Source organism: Phallusia mammillata, chromosome 2 (assembly GCF_965637545.1).
Source record: "Phallusia mammillata chromosome 2, kaPhaMamm4.hap1.1, whole genome shotgun sequence".
In the NCBI taxonomy this organism is placed as follows: Eukaryota; Metazoa; Chordata; class Ascidiacea; order Phlebobranchia; family Ascidiidae; genus Phallusia; species Phallusia mammillata.
The window spans coordinates 27,840,068-27,860,943 of NC_137253.1; the positions used below are offsets into that span (position 1 = coordinate 27,840,068).

The following is a 20,876-nucleotide window of genomic DNA, read 5'->3' on the forward strand; positions in this document are numbered from 1 at the left end:
CTTTTCTAGTTGATAGTTGTCATTCAATAGAGCAGGGGTCTCAAACTCAAACTGCTTCAAGGGCCATAAACAAACTTTTGATTAAGGCAAGGGCCGCACTATCGAAACATTTGTTACAGTGTAACATGCAACAAAAGTATTGCATGATTTAAATCTAAAATGTTCATTTATACCTTTAACCACATTAAAAACAACACAATAACAAACAGATATATAGTGTAATTAAGCACAAGAACCAACTGTGCTTTATTGCTTTGTGTGAAATCAATGACCTTTAATGACGCAACAATGGAAAAAAATGTGACGCAACCATCGCAATTGCTCACTCTAAAGAGGAGCTATTTTAATTTTTTTTCTGTTAAAACGTTGCATATACGACCAACAGAAAGTGATTGTATCTTGTAAACTTACTGATCTGACAGGGTATTACGCCTGAGTAAAACACATAACTTCTAAAAGTGACTTCGCGGGCCGCACAAAAACACTTGGAGGGCCGCATGCGGCCCGCGGGCCGCGTGTTTGAGACCCCTGCAATAGAGGCTATTGTTTAGCAAAGGAGACAGTCGATTCTCAATTCTAATTTGATTTACGCTTATTTAGTGGCACAAACTGACGCTAAATAAGATTATAGAATTACGTCAACCGCTTTTCGGTCCCCCAAAAATTGCCTCACGGACCCCTAAGGCCCTAAAGGACCCCAGTTTGAGAACTGCTGAACTATCGGAATCAGACATTATAGTTATGTACTGTTGCATTCTAGCGCTTCTTGACGGACAGCCTTTGTTCTTTTTTAATTGTTTTATCGTATCCCGCAGTTCACTTCATTGCTCTGAAGAAGTCCTAACGTTCTGGTCTGGTGGACAAAACGTCAACAAACTTACAAGTCTTTGTTTTTCGCTCTGGTGTAGCGTTAGCGGCAAATTGAAAACGAAAGAATAATCATTTGAAGGGAGGATTGCAAGTTGGAACGACATCTTTTGATCGTACATTTGAAGCATTTTTTGCGTGTTTCTGAAAAAATCTAGCGAAAATGCCTGTTGAATTGACGCAAGGAGCTATTTCGGTAAGTTATAATCAGAGAGTCAAACAAGAACTAAAACCGAACCCGCGAACCGGTTTAGATCATGTGTTGTTGTCATGTTGTTGTTTTTTAAGTTTTTCTTTAAAGAAATCCGTACCACAGTTCAAAGAAGTTGCAAAAGACTCATTATTATCCGGTTATCTGATAGCTTAAATAAAATACTTATATATCTGCTAACTGCTATATCCAGATAGTAAAATTACTTATAGGCCATATGCAAAGTTGCAAACTAACCATTTTTGTTTCAGTTATTGAAAAACATGTTTTAATAATATGTTATTCTGATGTGTTTTACAGGCCCTATTCAATGGCCAAAAACCAAAAGATCCTATTTTACAATGTCTTGGCACAAAGTTCATAAATGGACCAGATAGGCCAAGATTAAAACTTAACTTGTCAGATGGCATTCACATCTTTTCAAGTAAGTCCTTATTTGTAAAACAGTACATTTGAATTTGTTAAATATGCATATTGTAAATGTTTAATTAACAAATAGAACAAACTTGTTTAGTAACAGAAAATTTCACTAAAATAGACCAGTGTTTCTCAACCTTTTTCCTGTACGGCCCCTTTCAGCTTTAGGTCTACATAACTTAAAAACGCCCTCTTTAAAATTGACAAAAATCAAAACGATTATATTTCACGTACAATTTCAATGCGATAATTGATAGTCGAATCTGTAACAAGCCATATTTTAGCACCTAACATAATGACATGCTAATGGTTTGTCAACATACCACTAACTGCAGATAGTGCACATCGCTTTTAACTTGGTACCAGGGATGGACCAAAAGCACTGAGTATCTCACGTTAACGCTCTGTGTATTGTTACGGTCAGACACCGTTTCCAACTACAATGATTTCAAAAGCAATTCGTAGCAAAAATTGAGATCAGCAGATCGTCACAAACGTTAATGGTTTATATGCCCAATAAAAAACAGTACAAAGTTGTTCCATATGTTTTAATAAATCAAATCATGTGCTGTTTGGGGCCACCAAATGGCACGCCGGGATGTACGAGTTGGACACACTTTCAGGCCCCACAAGAGGGGGGTGCAGCCGGCACCGGGGCCCATAAGAGTCTAGGGGCCCCATAATCATTAGGTTAAAAATTACAGGGTCAAATGTATGTTATTGAAACATTGCCGAAAGTGGATTTTGATTTGTTAGTAGTGCAACTCTATGCACTAACTCTCTGTAGCGAGATCTCTTTTAGATGTTCCTTTTTTTGTGTGCCACATTGTGTCCGTTGTTTGGTAAGGATTAGCAATGTCAACGGTAACATTTATTGCAGTATAGGCCTAAGTCGTGTAAGTTGTGGTGTGAATTGGCAATGATTCGCGAGGGCTTTCAAACGTTCACGTTGCTGTACAAACGCTCTTAGGTCATTATTCCCAGGCCAAGGACAGTGGTGTTCAAACTTTTTGACTTACATAATGGTTGTTTTGATATTCCCTTGTAGAGTTGTATGACTTACGGTTTAAGATAATTGAAATTCCTCACTACAACATTCAGGATTTATTTATTCTAGACTAGAAACTCGCTTATTTACAAAGATCAATGATGTAAAAGCAAATTATGACATCACAGACGAGTTTGAGACATTCGATTATGCGCAAACAATTGTAAGGAAATCTCCACCATGGGACAAGTGGTTCTAATTTGAAAACACCAGCCCTAGAACTGATCAAATAGTGATGTGGCGTAAAGGTCAACAAATACGTTTCTGTCTATTTTTCAGCGCCCGGTGCAGTCTGTAATATCAACATCCTAAAAATGTATTTTGACATACCAGGCCGCATGTTCCCCACCCCTGTTCTAGTGCATGTAGTAAAGATGTAAGAATATTTGTTTTTCAAAACTTTTAAGATTTGTCAAGCCTTTTATTGAGTGTCAATTATCCATTGGCCAACTTGCTTTTCTTTTTTCTGTAGCGGTCATATATAATAATATGGAACGTAGGGCAAAGCGTCTCACAATATACATCGCTCTAAAAACGGCTCCGAGCTCCTCTTGACCAATGAATACACACTTGACGGCTCACAGCGCTCGGGAATCCGCTCACTCCTGCCTCTATAAACCGGTGTTTTTGGGAAAATTGTCATTTTTTTGTTAACGTTTGGAAAGGCAGGAGCTAAAGAAAAGGCAAACCCGCGTTAGCTTGTGTTTGAATTAAACATGAAGCGTTTGGACTTAGAAAAATTAACAGTAATTTAACAGCGACTGGGAAAATGACTATTAGTTTTTCTTGAAGCGCTGGGACTTAGAAAATTTACCAGTGGCTGGAAAAAAGTGTTTGAGAAATAATGGCGCGCGGCCTTAACCGATTTTAACTGAAAACTGCGCGCGGGCCAGCGGCCCTAATTGCCGGTCGAAACAAAATGGCGGCTCTGATCTCGAGTCTTCCCACGGCCATTAGACATACTAGACATAAAAAATAATTAAATAAATAATTAACCGGCAAATATAAGTCTAACTAATTAGAACTGAGACATAGAGTTGCAAGTTAATACATAGTTCCGTGTTTGTGAAATATTACCTGTACTATTAAATATTTGAATCAAGTTTTGGATTCTTTTATACTTTGGTGTTAATTGCTAATTACTGTTTTCTCTTTAATTACGATTCTATTTGAATAAGACTTCTTGAAATATTTCTGTCGCTGAACCAAATAAACCAACAATATGTAGTCAACGGATTATGGTGTTTTCTGGAGTTTATCTCCAAGGAATCTTGAGGCAGCAGTTTGAACTACAAACTTAGTGAGGCTCATAGCGCAAACATATTGCGTTGTTAATTCGAGAGTAGCAGTACTTTGCAGACCCGCGTGAACCTCCGCAGTTCTGAATGACGAATGAACGTATTAAATGTTTGATCATCAGCGCATAAACTAATCACTATTTTAGACATGACTATAGCGTTCAAAGGGGGGCCCAGAAATTTACTTGCACCAGGATATTTTTTGATCTCGAGGGCCCTGCACACTTGGACCAAAGCTATGTACAAACATACAAATTGAAAACAACATTTATTTACAGCTGCTTTGTTGGCACATCTTCTAATTGATTTTATCAATGACGGACGTCTCCAGCAGTATACAGTGTTCAAACTGAAGCAATACCATTCAATACTCTTGCAGGATTCAAAGTAAGATTAACTTTTGTTACTGAGGGGCTTGTTTATTTTCACTTTGATTTATTATTTATTAAACTTTATCGGTATTTTTATTGCCTTAAAAACAAACAAATCAGACTACCTCTAGAGTCTAGATAACACCATACACCAGCAGGGGCCCACAAGATAATTTTATTGACTCGTGAAATTATTAAAAATTTTTGTTTTCAATGTCCCAAAATGTAAGAATTAGTTGAGACAAACCTTACATATGTTTATATACAACGTGCGACTAGCATTTTAAAGTTAAGTATGTATTTGTAGGAGGATTGTGGTTTGTCTTGATATTGAGATACTGCAATCAGCTGAGGAGGTTGGCGGAAAAATTGGTGAACCTGTTAGGCTTGGTGTTTCACAAAATGGCAAGTTCAATTAATCACTTGACCAGGTTTTTTTTAAGGTTTGGCTTGGGTGACCGCTAAGTAGTTTTAGGAGACTGCAAGTGTTTCATTTAAATACCCAAAAATAGACACATTTCAAATTTTGGGAAACCGCTGGAGAAATTTGACACCTTAAAAAAACACTGCACTTGACTTTTAAAATTAGCGATTTAAAGTTAGTATCATCATTTCATCCATTTTATATCAGTAGGATCTCAATGTGTGACATACAACTTTACATATTACAGCTGCCGATATGTGTGGGTGTTTGCCTCTTACAACCAGACCAGGTGTTGAGGATGTATACATGGATGCCCTGTAGATTCATCAACATACTAACATCTATTCAGCCCAGGACAGCTTCTGTTTTGTGTGCTATATTCATCTTCTTGCTAATTAGAAGGCAGGCCAAAAATGTAAATTTATAACGATTTTGTACAAAAAATTTCCTTGAAAATGCCTCTAAACAACATGGGTCTCATAACATTAGTACAAATGTAGTCATACAGTGCACTGCCTTGCGTTAAGCATGTGTTTTAAAAGAATTATGCTGTTCTGACTGTTACACATGTGTGTTATTCTTATTCGAGTTTTGTTGTGCTCCTGTCGATGTCATCCATCCTAGTGTGTTGTCATTCACAATGCTCATTGTTAGTTCTTGATATCTGCTGCTTTAAATGTATCGCGTCATGTCACAGTGCCTTTCATGTTTTTTATATGTTTTCCCACACGCTTTTCGAACTGCCACATTGTTACAACTGTTTTCTGTTTCTATGTCACATCATTAAACTATTTGCAGCAGTATTTCCACAATAACCTCGGTTGCACCAATAAAACAACTAAAACGCAGGAGAATGTGAAAAAATCATTTGAAACATTTAGTGACCTCATTAAATTAAGCTGTTATATAGTCATCTTAAGACACACCTAGGGCGCATGGTTTGAGAACCACTAGTTCAACTTAGACCTTGTTCCCAAAAAATCTGCATGGCACCATGGCAGCTTAAAATTCCAAAAAATACCAAAAGGACACAAAACATCACGCAGAAAGAGGTAATCAACTTCAAATATTTTGTTAGGAGCATTTGTACCTCCAAATGTTTGAAATGTTTGTTTCAAAAGACAGAAAAACGCATATAGGCTACTTTGTGAAATATCTTACAGACCCAACCCAACGCTTCTTGGTCATCGTCGGTTTAACTTAACCAGTTGTCGGCCTTTCTATGTTAGGTGTACCAGTCTGCAGTGTAGGCTAGTGCTGAGCAACACCCTATTAATTTATCACAGGCTCCAAAGGGGGTGATTGTGTAGCAATCAACATGTATAAAAATGAAATTTGTAGTTAATAGTCAATTGCAAATTATAACTTATGTCCAAGATTGTGTGTGTTGCCTTGTAACGTCGGCGTATGATTTACTGGTGTGTTTGAGATTAGCGTCACTGTTTCCTTTTGTAACTTGTGTCAAGATATTTGTGTGTCCTGCTGTGCGCCTGTTTGTGTTGTTTAGTGTCTCGTCATTTTTTCTCGTATGTATTGTATACCGCGTGTTTGTGCGCTTCATAAGCCCTTGTATATTTCTCACTCTCACTCTTACGTTTACTCTGAGCATCTTAGTCTCTGTCCCGTTAATAAAGTCAGATCGCCGCATTAACAAGTTCTGCACGAGTCTCCTAATAGCCCAAGGAAACAGTTAGCCTTTTTTGCATGTTAATAGTTAGGATTTGTCAACAGCCGATGACGCCAACATGCTTTAAACACTTTTGGTGGTCACTTTATATATAACGGCTTGCAGGCAGTGGTGGGATTCAGCCGGTTCGCACCAGTTCTATAGAATCGTCTCACGAAATTTTATGGGATCAGCGAACCGGTAGGCATTACTACTGTCAATGGACTTTTTGTAACAGAACCGGCTGAAAAATATGTCTTTTGTTATTGAACCGACTGCCAAAAAATTGGAATCCCACCACTGCTTGTCGGAGTTTTGACGAGATCTAGTTTAAAAGTTATCGAGCCTATTTGCTGGATCAGTAATAGTTTTGTAAGTGTGAGAAGACCATACTTGACATAAGTCATACTTTTTCGCTCAGGGGCGGCGTTAGCGACAAATTCAAAACGAAAACATACTCCTTTGGCGGGAGGATTGTTTGGGTTGGAGGAAAATCGTGCTGTAAATTCTTAAATTTCATGGTGGTTTTGAAGCTTTTTCAGCGTTATTAGTGAAATATCTAAGAAAATGCGGGTTGAATTGACGCAAGGAGCTATTTCGGTAAGTTATAACGGTAAAAATGAAGCATAAAAGTTCTGCAGGAGTATTTTATTAAACTTTGGTATATTTTGTTCTACTATTAAGCAAAATTGCTACTAACTGACTGTCTTGTGTTTGACAATAATATTGGTTGTCTTTAATGCTATTTTAAATCGTAATAAACATTTCAAAAGCGATCTAATAGCATTCTGAATGAAATTTTGGTTGTTTGATTTATTTCATCTTCAGTGTGTGGAAGAAATATGTATGAGGTCACTTTGCTGCAAAAAGAAGCAAATTCCTTTGACAATATGTGTTTAGTATGCAACAATGGAGGGTGTTGGTTTCTCATAGTGACAATTCAATCCTAAACAAAACGTCTTTCTTCAATTGACACCCTTAACTTTATTCAAACTAGGGTTTATCTATTTCTTGACTTTTTCGTTTCTCGAGAAGCTAGAGATTAAAATTTCATTACTTGTGAATCTCGAGAGTCTCGAAATTTTTACTTAAGCCGATTTTCTAACAAAAACAAACAAAAAAATTTATTTCAATTTGTACACCTTTTTGCTAGTAGCAAAACCCTAAGCCCAAACAAATGATAGACGAGGCAAAATGGGCAGTCATTGAGATTTGGAACAGGGAATGCCACCCAGGCTCTTTACTGCCAATTAAAAAACAACAATAACACTAAGTTTTTCTTTTTAAAGCAAATTGCTCCACTGAGGCATGCAAAATTTGTGAACCTGTGGGTTGCCCTGGAAATAAAATCTATGTAGAAGCTATTAGATCGCTTTCAAGTTTTTGCCAGCTAGATTGACACTAAAAATAAATAAAGAAACATTTCCCATGTTTCTCTCTTTCTATATTTTGACACAATTGATGTAGAGTGACTCGAAATTTGAGAGGACTGTCTCAACTGCCAACAGAATCAGTCAGTAAATTAGAAAGTAGGAATATATATTTCGCCTAATAATGGCATCATCAGTTCCTGAAAAACGCAATAGATCAACACCAAAATATCAAGAATGTAAAACAAACACAATGTTCTAAGCAACTCAACAACGCGAGTGTCGCCAAACGTGTTTTAAAACAGCATTAAAAACAATTAAAGAGACATTTTTTGATTTTTTTGTATTTTGTCACAATCGATGTAGAATCCTATTTGGTCGCTTTCAAATGTTTTTACGAGTTAAAATGGCATGAAAAACAATAAAAAACATTTCCCATTTTTTCTAAGATTATTAAACAAGAAATTTCAGTATTTATCGATTGTTTTTTATTCTTTTATCTTTTTCCCTCTTTTAGAAATGTACAAATTTCCTTTTTCTGCTTTTCCTATCTTTTTCTGTTTTTTTGCTTTTGGTGTTACTCAAAACTACTCATGTGCAAACTATTTTTTTGTTTCAAATAATATACACAAGTTTTCAAAATATACTATTATGATGATGTTTTTAGGCCTTGGGCAATGGTCGTGAACCAAGAGACCCTATTTTACAATGCCTTGGCACAAAGTTCGTAACTGGGTCTGGTGTGCCAAGATTGAGACTTGATTTGTCAGATGGGATTCACAGCTTTGCAAGTAAGTGCTTAGTTTTTAAACAGTAGATTAGATTTTATTTGTGTATAATTCTAAATATATATTGTGGCATGTTAGAAGAAACCAAAAGCTACAAACTGATTTAGTTTTTATGTTAAATTAAATCAACAAAAATTTGTTTTTCAATATGACCCAAAGAAACTCATAGAACAGGGGTTGGTAACCCTCGGGCCTGGAGCCGCTTTTCGGCTCTTTGATCCCCCTGATGTGGCTCAGTGTTTGAAATTACCAAATGTTTTGATTACACATTCTGTTACGATGATGTCAAACACAAAATTAAAAAATTAAAAACCCAGTGCAATAACATTAGCCAACCTGCTTCTAGTAGTTTACAATCGGGTTTACTTATGACAAAACATGGAGTCTGAAAAAGCAAACTTGAGGCTTTCATTGGCAGTACAATATCATGTAAAGAACTAAAGCTATTTACAAAATAAATAACGATATTTATTCACAGTTGTTATGTTAGGAACACACCTACATCATCTTGTGACGGATGGAAGTCTTCAGCAGCATACAGTGTTCAAACTCAAGCAATATCATTCAGCAGTCTTGCAGGGTTTAAAGTAAGATTAACTTTTGTTGAAGAGGACCTTGAATATTTTCACTTTGACTACATACTTACGTCCAACTGCAGGCCTGTGGGCCATTTGTGGCCCTAAATTTAATTTTGTTGACTTGTAAAAATCAAACATTTTCTGCTTCAACAAACTGTGCATAGACGCTTCATGAATGTAATTTAATTTTTTTAATTTATTTGTGAAAAACAGCCACCCTGTTTGTGTCACAAAACAGTTTAAACTGCAAATAAGTACAACCACAACAGTTTTACAATACGCTTCATGTACACCAATTTACCACTCAGTAATAAAAAACAAAAATTTCAACCACTTTGAAAATGGTACTTACTTAAATGATTTTGCATAGCCACAACCAACATTTATGCACTGGCCCATGGAGTTAGTTACCAGTTTTTAATTGCCTGCAAGAAAATAATTTGACCACACTGTACTACAAATTAACAATTTCGTTTGGTGCACCTAGCTACCTACCAGGTCCCACCAGTATGCCTGGACACATTGTTTAAGAACCACTGTTCTATTTGCATGCATTTGTACACAATGTGTGGCAAGCAATTTACAGTTAAGTTTATATTTATAGGAGAATTGTGGTTTGTCTCGATATTGAGATACTTCAATCAGCTGAGGAGGCTGGTGGAAAAATTGGTGAACCTGTTCGGTTTGCTGTTTCACAAAATGGCAAGTCCTATTAATTACTTGAATTGTAAAATTAGCGATTTAAGTTGGTATCATCAATTCATTATCTTGTTCAGCAGAGTCAAATTGCAGGAGATAATTTTGTTGGCCCGCGAAAGTCCCAACATTTTAATAACAACCATAAGTTTTGTTTTCAATAATTCAATGTTTTGAAAATGTGAGGATTAACACACACTAAATGTGATGTAATAAAGGGTTGTGCTTCTGTAAAGCGTTCGGGGGGATTTTTGCGCTTGAGTGAAAACTGAATGTTTTTGACAGCTTCTACTTAGTAAATAACTATAAAATATAAAGATAAACTTATTTATAGATAAAAAAGGTGTATAGTTACCCTAGATCAGTAGTTCCCAAACTTTTTTCTTTTTGGGCGCACTTTAGAAAAAACAAAAATTATTTGGCGCACTTTGAACATTTGAATAAAAAATATACCTATGGAAATTGTAATAACTTTGTTAAAATGGCACAGCAAATTAGCTGACAAAGACAGTAACTATGAGGTCATAAAGCCGCTATACAGGTCACTCTCATAGTTAAATAGCCTAGTTGAACATCTCAGAGACGTGGAGCATGTTGGCCTAGTGGTCTAAGCACCTGGTACTACTACTCTACTTGATTGATTTTAATTTCAATATTTTTTGCGGCACACCTAATGACATAAAATTTAAACCTTGGCCTGACTCTAGGGCAGTGGTTCCCAACCAGGGCCCTTGGCCCCCCAAGGGGGGCACGAGCTGTGGTCCGGGGGGCCACAGGTGTAGATTCACCAGAAACACCCACTAAAAACCATTTTCTTTTTACAATTATTCCCCAATTTAATCGACTAGTTCACATACTATTTGTCTATAGTGAGGTTTTTTACAATTACAGATTCTTATTTACGCTACTGGACCTGTTTAAAGCTGAAATTAGTACCAAATTTCAACACGAGATTGCCATTTACATTTTTAGGGGGGCCACAGGTCCGGTAGGGTCACTTGAGGGTGGCCATGAAGCCCAAAAGTTACCTTTAGGGGGCCATGGTCCATGAAAGCTTGGGAACCACTGCTCTAGGGTAACTATAACTTTAACAAAATAAAGTTGGACCACACTGATCTAGTTTATAAGAGTTGAATCATGTGTGACATACGATTTGACTTATTACAGCTGCCTATGGGCATGAGACTTTACCCCTTACAACCAGACCAGGTGTTGAGGATTTATACCTGGATGCCGTGTAGTGCTGTCAATTCATCAACATACTAACACCCATTTGACCCTGGACAAATGCTTTCCTGTGTGAAATATTAATCTTCATGCAAATTAGAAGACACCAAAAAACTGTATCTTTATGGGTGTTTTTACCAAAATTCTTCATGATCAATACTGTAGACCACATGCAGTTAAGTGGTGCACTGTTTTGCATTAAGCATGAGATTTAGTAGAATTGTATTGTTCAGTTATTATTGTGTCTCATTTTTTACTATTTTGTTATGTTGACGTTAGCTAGTGCCATCCATATTGCTTGTACAATTTTATCGCCTTTAACCGATTTGAAGAAGTTTTTGCTATTGCCACATTCGTGTTATTATTGTACTGTATTGGTGTTAATAGTGCTCGTAAATAAATGCCTTACTTCTTGTTTTTTTCCATACATAGGTGGAATATTAAATGTTCAGTTCTGCAATATATCACTGTGTTGACCTCTATAATACGAACTTTACAAAATAGGCAAAAGTGTACGAGCAATAGCACCATGTGTTTAACTTTTCAACTTCCGACAAAAGATCAGTGGTGCATTTAAATTGGACCCTCGTAAAACAACTACTTTGGTGTAGTAGCACCCCTGATTCACTGTTAGCAAAATTGCATTAGGTCGGAAGCGGTGTGCGTGGACAAATAAATGATTCGGACTTTATTTGGCAACATGTGAACTTTTAATAACGTAACAAACTCAACTCAACAACACACAATGTGCTTAAATTGCTTGTATAGGCAAATAACATTAGATTAGTTGGCAGAGTATGGTATATTTGACTTTTTTGCAAACACCACTTCATGCGTACATGTAGATCTGCAATGCTAGTCAGATAACTTCTAATTTTGAAAAGCGTTACGTAGGCTACCTATAACAAACAAACTTTGCTGCTTGAAGTATTGATAATATCTACTCAAAAGCGTATATGTTTGGTCAGTCGATCCCGACATTAAAGTTTAGTAGTATACTCAGTGGTGGGATCCATACGGTTCGCACCGGTTCTACAGAACCGTCTCACAAAATTCTATAAGATCAGCGAACCGGTTAGCATTACTGGTTACTGCAAATGGACTTTTTGTAACAGAACCGGCTGAAAAATATAAACTTTTGAATAGAACCGGCTGACAAAAAGTTTGAATCCTACCACTGAGTATACTACTGAAACCACTAAAACCTGTCGATAGATTATTATGAACACCATCTTACTAAACATAGAAATCATATTGGTTATGCGCTCTTGTGCGACATTAGTGGCAAATAAGTAACGAAAGAAAAATCATTTGGCGGGAGGAATGCAAGTTGGAGGGAAATCTTGGCGTGATTTATGATCGCTGTTTTGAGGCAATTTTGCGTTCTTGGGAAATACTCTGGCAAAATGCCGTTCAAATTAACCGAAGGAGCTATTTCGGTAAGTACTTCTGATACTAAATGTGCATTTCTAAGCTTAAATGTTTTGCTGGAATAATTTTGTATGCTGTTCTTATTCTTACAAATTTGAGACTGCTCCCCCAAACTAACTGACTCTCTTGTGTTTGGAAAACATATATTCAGTCTTGCGAGATAAAGAGTCCAGTCTTGGACATCACACCTTTGACTAGACTAGAGTTAAAGACCCTGTTTTTTTGTTAATGGTAAAATAGTAAGTCAAAGGTCAAAGCCTTACATATTCATAATATAATGTGTGCATTTTGATTCAAGTTTAAACTTTACCAATTCTATAATAAATGTTTTAATTGTTAAACCTGGAGGTAAATATTGCATTTTCAGCGTATGTTCATTTAAACCAGCGTGGTCCAACTGCAGGCCCGCAGGCCAATAGTGGCTCGCGAGATTATTTTGTCGGCCCACAAAAGTCCCAAAATTTTAATGACAACTATAAGTTTTGTTTTCAATAATTCGATGTTTTTAAAATGTGAGGATTAACACACACTAAATACTGCAAAATCTTCTGTTGTGACACATGACAAGGCATTGTTATGGGGTCACGTCTAAAACTGCGGGCCCGCTTGGCCCGCTTGGCCCAGCACTTGGCCCGTTTTTCCCTGCGAGAGACAGGCCAAGCAATGAATATTGTGGGCTAGCAGTTTTTCCTTGCAAGAGACGCGACAAGCACTGGATACAGCGGGCCCGCAGTTTTTATACTTGCGAGAGACGTGACAAGCACTGGATATATAGTGGCCCGCAGTTTTTCAATTGCATGAAGTGCTGGGCCAAGCGGGCCAAGTGGGCCCGCAGTTTTAGACGTGACCGATTGTTATATAATAAATGGTTATGCTTCTATAGGGTATTTTGTGCTAAGTTGAAACTGAATGTTTTTGACAGCTTCTACTTAGTAAATAACTATAAAATATAAAAATAAACTTGTCTATGGATAAAAAAGGTATATAGTTACCCAAGAGTTTGACCCAGAAAAAAGCTTTTCCGGCAAAAATTTGAACTTTGCCCTGCGTAGTAAGTAAATGATTTTGAATGACCCGCAACAAAATTAAGTTGGACCACACTGATTTAAACTATCAAATACATGTATTATAACTAGGGCAAAGGTCAAAATTTTTGGAATAGGTCAAAAATTGTCAAAATTCCATATTTTTTTACAAAGTTAAAAATGTTTACAAACTGCATTGTCGTGGTGTTGTAGAGCTTGCACTGTCAGTGAACTGTTCATTTTACACCTTGTAGCCTACTTTATACTGTTGTAATTGGCCCATTACCTACTTACTGTGAATCATAAACCATAAAGTGAGTGAAATAATTAGGTTGATATGGTGTGATGCTCAACACATCTCAAAACGTGCAAAATTTTGGTAGGTCCCAGGTCATTTTACGGCAGTTGCAGGTTAGGTGCAGATCTTGCTTCGGTATTGCTTTAGGTATTTCATGTATCTTTCGTTTAGACAACTGTATTGAATAATTTTTGTTGTGTCTTAGCTGCAGTTTTTTGGCAGTGATTTTTAATTAGCTCATTTCCCTTTTCAGAACAGGCTAGGTCTGTGTTCAGATTTTTGCCCTTCTGTTAGACATTTGCTCTACAGAGTAGCCTACAGCCATATTTTAACTTTTTGTACAATAATGTGTAATTTAACTACTTGAATTTTTCATAGGTCAAAATTTTGTCAAAAAAAAAGTTTTTTAAAGTCAAAATTTGTCAAAATTTTCAATTTGTAGATCAAAATTTTCGTTTTTTAGGTCCAAAAATAATTGCCCTAATTATAACAAGTATAAGTTATAGTTAACATTCTGATGTGTTTTTACAGGCCTTACTCAATGGGCATGAACCAAAAGATCCTATATTACAATGTCTTGGCACAAAGTCAATAGCTGGATCTGGTGTGCCAAGAATGAGACTTGTTTTGTCAGATGGTGTTCACAGCTTTGCAAGTGAGTGCTTATTTTTGTGAATGTACAAATTATTTTAGTAAAAGGTCATTTTCAAAGTTAAAATTTGACCCTTTTGTATTTTTTGTGATGTATGTAGTTTTTGGTGTGTATGTTACAACTGACAGTTTTGATTTTTGTGTGGTGTAGCTTATTTGTTTGATTAATGTGAACCACTATCACAACTGCATTTAATAAAAAATGTCATTAGATTATTATTAACATGTAAGTTTTTCTCTCTTTGACCTTTAAGAATCATAGAAAAAAATAGTTGTCAAAAAAAGCAGTACAATTCCATGTGAAGGACTAAAGTTGTGCATAAAAAAAAATGTTTACAGCTTCCATGCTGGCAACCCAGCTAAACGATTTTGTGACTGATGGACGTCTTCAGCAGAATACAGTGTTCAAACTCAAACAATATCAGTCGTCAGTCTTGCAGGGGTCAAAGTAAGGTTAACTTTAATTATATACTTGGACTGAAACATGTAATTTTTAGCCCTTGTTGCATCACTAAAAAACTTTGCAACACCCTTAATATAAATAATTTGTAGTCATTAGTACTGACCTCCAGTCGTGTTTACTCACAAGGCGCCCAACTCACTTTCTTGTGAGCCCCATTGACATAACGCCTTATAATATGGTGTGTTGGCTGCACATTCAGCTATTATTCATCATTTGTGCCCTTCACTGTTTGTGCGCTCCACAATGTTTTGACGTTGCACAGTTATTTCGGGCTTGGTGAATGTTTTAGTGCTATCACGTTGCTATGTTTTCCTTCGCCAAGCTCATATTAAATGTAAGGACCGGACATATCATATATGTACAAAAGGGATTGGCTAAAACTGCAAATGTTCTGTTTGGTCAAGCACACTTGGTGAATTGTGGCTTCACATACATTCCCAATTCCTCGCTAATTTTGTTTTCCAAAATTCCTTACGTCACAAGTGGTGATACCCTTTTAAACACTAGTTTCCCATATTAGCCGGGCAAGAATATGCAAATTTAATGCTCGGGTGAGTTTGTGCAACTGCTAAGCCGAGCATCAAAAACAGCGATGCTTGGTAGAGTACTTGGGTTCTGGCATGGCTCAGCCCACCCCTAATATACAACAACAGTTTAGTTATCAGAGACTGCACCAAGCAATCTTCCACCAGTCCTTTTTGGTAACCACTGTCCCAGTTAAATGTATGTAAACATTGATAAACAATTTATAGCAAGCAATTTTAGTTTACGTTTGCTTTATATTTGCAGGAGGATTGTGATTTGTCTTGATATTGAGATACTTCAAACTCCTGACGAGGCTGGTGGAAAAATTGGCGAACCTGTTCCACTTAGTGTTGCACAAAATGGTAAGTCACTTAACAACTCAGTTCATAAATCTCCACTGAACACATATCATATGTATTAGGGATGGGCCGAGCCGAGTCAGAACCAGAGTACTCGGTACCGAGCATCGCTGTTTTTAATGCTCGGTGCTCGGCCGAGCAGTTGCACAAACTGACCCGAGCGTTAAATTTGCATATTCATGCCCTATTAACATATGTAACCAGTGTTCTAAAGGGTGCCTATGAACAAAAACGAATGATTTTTCAAATGCACTAGATCAGTGGTTCTTAACCTGTGGGTAATTACCCCCAAAGGGGTAATTTGGCATTTTAAAGGGGTAACATAGATTTTCTGTTATATATAGTTATCTTTAGATTCTTGATAATCAGATTTGCATGCTTAGTAGCTAAAAAGCAGTATCAACCTTCCCATTAACTGCATTTGAAATGAACCTTTGAATGTACAATAAATAATGACTTTGTTTTTCTGTGGGTTTATTTTGGATTGTAAGCTATGTTAGGCGATGTTTTTCTAAAAAAGGGGTAATTGATATCCATCAAAACATTTTGTGGGTAACAACAGAAAAAAGGTTAAGAACCACTGCACTAGATGGTGGAAAACGCATACTTTATGCACATGTACAGCTTAATAACACACCGCCGGTGACATAAGAGGCCTTGTAGAGCTAAAACTTCGAAAGAGGATTTTTTTGTGATGTCATAATCCATCGAGTGTGCTCAAGCATCTTACTTTCATGCTCGGTGCTCCACCAAACAGAACATTTGCAGTTTTGGCACATCCCTAATATGTATATATATATTTTTGAACTAAACACTTTTTTTTCCTAGCTATCATGGCATGCTTGGATATAAGTAGTATGTTAGGTCCACTGAAGACATTATCCAGAATCATTTTTAAACTAAACAACTTTTTCACTTCTTATCTTACCGTATCAGTAACTTGATTGTACGTGAGGCATAAATTGTTATGTTTTAACACAGTGTTATGTAATATGTACAGTCCAAGTAAAATTAGTGCCAAAAATTGTGTTACTAGACAATTTAAGTTAGTGCATCTTTTGTTAATCCTTTTTTATACCAGTAGGACCTTAAATTCTTTCCTTTCAGTGTTACTTACCCTGATGAAGGCGACCTGTATAGGACGTCGAAACGATGAAATAAAAATACATTTGCCAGAAGAGGTTTAAAATCTTGGTTTGTGATGACATATTGTTTAATATATTGCAGCTGCCGGTGCCAATGGTGGTTTACCGAATCCATCCAAACCAGGCAATGAAAATGTGAATCCAAGTGGACCGAATCGAATTCCACCTGCTGCAATGTACAGCCCGAAACCAACTGGCAAAATGCCATTCGGAAAAGAGCAAGTTCCAACTACTCCTGGAGGAACACAGACCAGAGTTATGCCTATCGGTTCATTAACACCTTACCAGAACAAGTGGGTGATGTTAGTTATAATGGTTGCCATGAGCACAGTTGCAGATTTAGATTTATGCAACATGGTTTGAAATGCGTCCAAGTTCTCTACGTTGTACTATTTCAATGCAAGGAGTCAAAGTTACTATTAGGAATCAAATATGGCCCAAATCGATGCAACGTCTGAATAACAAAACATTTTGATTTTCAGGGACTGTTTTGTTTGTCAATAAACTTCCAAATACCTCATAATAAATATATTGGTGTGAAGGTGGTCTGTAAAAGCAAGAGTGTCCCAGAAAGGAACAATGCGAGAATGGAAAAATCCCAGGGGGGAAGGAAAGCTTTTCAGTTTCACTGTATTGGATGACAGTGGTGACATTCGTATTACTTGTTTCAAAGAAGAGGCTGATAAGTTTTATGACATGATAGAAGTTGGAAAGGTAAAAACTTTATCAATACTAAAGCAATGAAATATATGTGTAAGAATTTCAAATGTTAAAACTAGGTTATTTTTGGCATTTAACAACTTGGGCCGGGTAGAATGTAGGCACATTATTATCAATGCAAGTTTGTAAACATTTTTGGTAGGGATGTGCCAAAACTGCAAATGTTCTGTTTGGCCGAGCACCGAGGTGCTCGGTGCATTATGAAGTCACAACCATTCTTATTCCATGCTAGTTTTGTAGCTTTCGAAGATCCTTTACGTCACCAGCGGTGTTAAGCTGTACATTTTCAGAAGTACGGATTATTCCAACATATGATGTATTTAATAAAACAGTCATTTTTGTTCTTGGATACCCTTCCATGCACTAGTTTCGCATATTAACAAAACATGAATGTACGAATGCTTGGGTCAGTTTGTGTAACTGCTCGGCCACACACAGAACATTAAAAACAGTGATGCTCGTGTTCTGGCACGACTCAGCCCATAATACTAAATTCTAATAAATTCCCAGCAGTGTGTCATGTTTAAAGCTTTGATATTTTAAGTTTATCTGTCTGTTTCAGGTGTTTTACATTTCCAATGCCACACTTAAACCCGCAAATGCCCAATACAACAACACAACACACGATTATGAAATGACGCTGCGTCGTGATTCAACTGTGACACTTTGTGATAAAGACGACGGAAAGATGGTGCCAAAAATCCAATACAAGTTTGTGAACATTTCCAATCTGGAACAGAATATCAGTGGATTAGTTGGTGAGTGAAATAGCATGAAACTCGATTGCTCTGGGGTAAATTAATGTAGACCAGAATAAATAAGGCTATTAAGAGTACATATATATGTATTTGTTTTGGCTATTAATTTCATTTATGAACAGGTGTGTAATAAGTTTTTTGGTGGATAATAATGTGTTAAACGTACAGCTCCAATGCAGTGGTGTGCCATAATTTTTGCAGTCAATTTTAGGCTTTTTTAATAAAAACTCAAAATGCCTTTTGTACTGTACAACACTTGTAAAATATATTTGTGATTTGTACAGATGTGATTGGAGTTGTGAAATCAGTGGAAGATCTCAACTCAGTTATGATTAAAAGTCAAAATCGTGAAGCCAAAGTACGGAAGTTTAACCTTGTTGATCAATCGGGAAGTGAAGTCACTGTTACTTTATGGGGTCTTGATGTAAGTATTCAGTATGTTTCAACCTGACTGGTATTTTCATTATCAACTAAAAAGTCTGCCTAATGCAAACATGTCCTGGAACGTGACCACCTCATTAATTGGATTAATGCCTAAATTTTAAACCATGAATCCAGTTGGTTGAAGACTTAAAGACAGTGGTTCTCAAACTTTTTTATTGTCGGGGCCAAATGGTAATTTTTTAAGTGTGTAGGGCCGTGCTCTTCAACCTTTTTTGGTTTGGTGAACCCTTAAAGTTGTTGTGATGAACTCATGCACCCTGTTTACTTAAATGGTAAACGGAGGTAAAAAGCGACATGAAAGATGACGTGGGCTGTTTCGTCTCGACGTACATTAACAGGCAGATGCATGTTTTGATCAAAAACTTTTGACGTAAGTCAATTCGAACTCTGTGCAAAACGTCTTTTGCCGTAGACGTCAACCGCACTGAAAGTGTTAGACATTAACATTTTTTTTTAAATACAGAGGTTCATTAATACATCAGTTGAAACCTACATCTTTTTTCTAATATCCTGAAAGGCAAATATTAATGGTTCACTAAAAGTTTGTGATGCACCCTTGCATACCTTTTCGTACTGGTGCACCCCATGCATATTTTGATGCACCCTAGGGTGCACCTTGCACACCGGTTCAAGAGCACTGGTGTAGGGAGCCGCAAAAAAAATGAAAGCTTGAGAAAATCACTAAAGATTACTACCTTGAAAGCTAAAATAGCAATGTTTGGTGGTTTTCTGAGGTCTGGTGCGAGCCGCATGTGGCCCCGAAAACCGAGTTTGAGAACCACTGCTTTAAGAGGTTGGCCTGCTCTAGTGTGTTTTTGCTTGTGTGATTGCAAGTATTTCACTTTGTTCCTCCAAAGACCTATAACGTTCTTGACATTGGGTGGGCAAAGAGTCTTTAAAATAAGTTAAAAAAAACACTTGTTCAAACTTTGAGATAACAAGGAGATTTTGTTACATAAAAGCACACTAAAACTTCGTTTTGTCCTTTAAAATATATATGTTACAAAAGTTTTAGTTGCCAGTCGTGACCATGCAGCAAACTTTAGCAGTTCTACTGCTATAAAGGCATCTTGTGACCTAAATAAGAAAATATTGCACATCCCACAGTCTGGCTGCTGCCTATAAGTTGTTGACCATGCTACACTGAGAATTAGTGCACACAATTGTACTTTTTTACCAGTTAAAATATTCCGAAATTGAAAAGTTTTTTTTCAGTGGTATGTGGTGTTAGCAGTAACCCAATAAATGTTTAGTAAAATTACAGCACATTTTTTGATTTGTAACAGGCTGAGAAGTTTGATGTCAAAGAACATCCAGTTGTTGCGATGAAAGGAGCGAAAGTATCAGATTTCAACACCTGCTCGCTGTCAGCCATGGGATCAACAACAATTAGCATGAATCCTGACATTCCTGAGGCTTATCAGCTTAAACAATGGTAAATTACATTCTGCAGTAAACTCTGAGATTTTGAGATTGATTCTTTATATCTATTGGAATAAGGCCAGAAATTGGTGATGCCTTTTAAAGAGGCAAATGTAATATTTCAGTTTTCAAAATACATATCGCAAAATTTTTAAGAAATTTTGAGTTTGTGAAGAATTAATGGCTTTGCATTATAAAAATGTTTTTTAATCTGTTAAATGCTTTTATTTTAAAACCAAATGCAACAAAATGAGCTTGCTTTAAAGCGATCAAATGTGTTTCACAAACTCAAAAACATGCAACCATTGACAAAATTCTGAAATCTAGTACATGTGTAAAGGTACGAATCTGGTGGTAGCACACAAGCAACACAAAGTCTCACAATAAGTTCCGGTTCTGGGGGCGGAACAAGTAAGTTTTAATTTGAGTTTCTTGTTGCAGTTTGTTTACATTAAACCAGTAGTTCTCAACCTTATACAGATTGTGTACCACCTAGCGATTTTTTTTATCACTGCATACCACCAATATCTTGTGTGAATGGGAAGGCCCAGACACAGGCTTTTTTACCAAGCTAACATATTTTGTAAACTAGTAACGTTAGGAATTTTTTTCAAAAAAGTCCAAAACACGAGTTTCATCCCAAACCAGAGCTGATCAGTTCGGTCAGTTGAGTT

At 36.6% G+C, this 20,876-nt stretch overlaps 3 protein-coding genes across 7 annotated transcripts in view; all 3 read left to right on the forward strand.

Annotated features, from left to right (window-relative positions):
- Positions 1 to 20,876, forward strand: part of LOC145213781 (replication protein A 70 kDa DNA-binding subunit-like) — a 42,202-nt gene that overhangs the window by 17,921 nt on the left and 3,405 nt on the right. For 2 of the 3 annotated variants that reach the window (XM_080082172.1, XM_080082171.1), the window contains exons 7-14: positions 14,706 to 14,814; positions 15,619 to 15,716; positions 16,941 to 17,151; positions 17,401 to 17,572; positions 18,141 to 18,336; positions 18,621 to 18,760; positions 20,067 to 20,215; positions 20,543 to 20,613. In XM_080082172.1, coding sequence (XP_079938298.1) covers positions 14,706 to 14,814; positions 15,619 to 15,716; positions 16,941 to 17,151; positions 17,401 to 17,572; positions 18,141 to 18,336; positions 18,621 to 18,760; positions 20,067 to 20,215; positions 20,543 to 20,613 — 1,146 coding nt within the window. Of the gene's footprint in view, positions 1 to 12,249; positions 12,401 to 14,246; positions 14,371 to 14,705; positions 14,815 to 15,618; positions 15,717 to 16,940; positions 17,152 to 17,400; positions 17,573 to 18,140; positions 18,337 to 18,620; positions 18,761 to 20,066; positions 20,216 to 20,542; positions 20,614 to 20,876 lie in introns of those variants that run through there. The other variant, XM_080082173.1, reaches the window with a different exon arrangement.
- Positions 788 to 5,484, forward strand: LOC145213788 (replication protein A 70 kDa DNA-binding subunit-like). Its single transcript, XM_080082186.1, has 5 exons — positions 788 to 1,063; positions 1,379 to 1,502; positions 4,120 to 4,228; positions 4,520 to 4,617; positions 4,884 to 5,484. Exons 1-5 carry the CDS (start codon positions 1,031 to 1,033, stop codon positions 4,955 to 4,957), a joined length of 438 nt encoding a protein of 145 aa, XP_079938312.1. The 5' UTR covers positions 788 to 1,030; the 3' UTR covers positions 4,958 to 5,484.
- Positions 6,426 to 11,388, forward strand: LOC145213786 (replication protein A 70 kDa DNA-binding subunit-like). 3 transcript variants are annotated; one of them, XM_080082185.1, is made up of 6 exons: positions 6,426 to 6,503; positions 6,724 to 6,902; positions 8,340 to 8,463; positions 8,951 to 9,047; positions 9,643 to 9,740; positions 10,902 to 11,388. In XM_080082185.1, the coding sequence occupies exons 2-6, from the start codon at positions 6,870 to 6,872 to the stop codon at positions 10,973 to 10,975; spliced, it is 426 nt and encodes a 141-aa protein (XP_079938311.1). In that variant the 5' UTR covers positions 6,426 to 6,503; positions 6,724 to 6,869; the 3' UTR covers positions 10,976 to 11,388. The 3 variants fall into 3 exon arrangements, with proteins under 3 accessions (XP_079938311.1, XP_079938309.1, XP_079938310.1); XM_080082183.1 differs by having other exon boundaries at positions 6,430 to 6,503; positions 8,939 to 9,047; XM_080082184.1 differs by lacking the exon at positions 6,426 to 6,503 and adding an exon at positions 6,538 to 6,663 and having other exon boundaries at positions 8,939 to 9,047.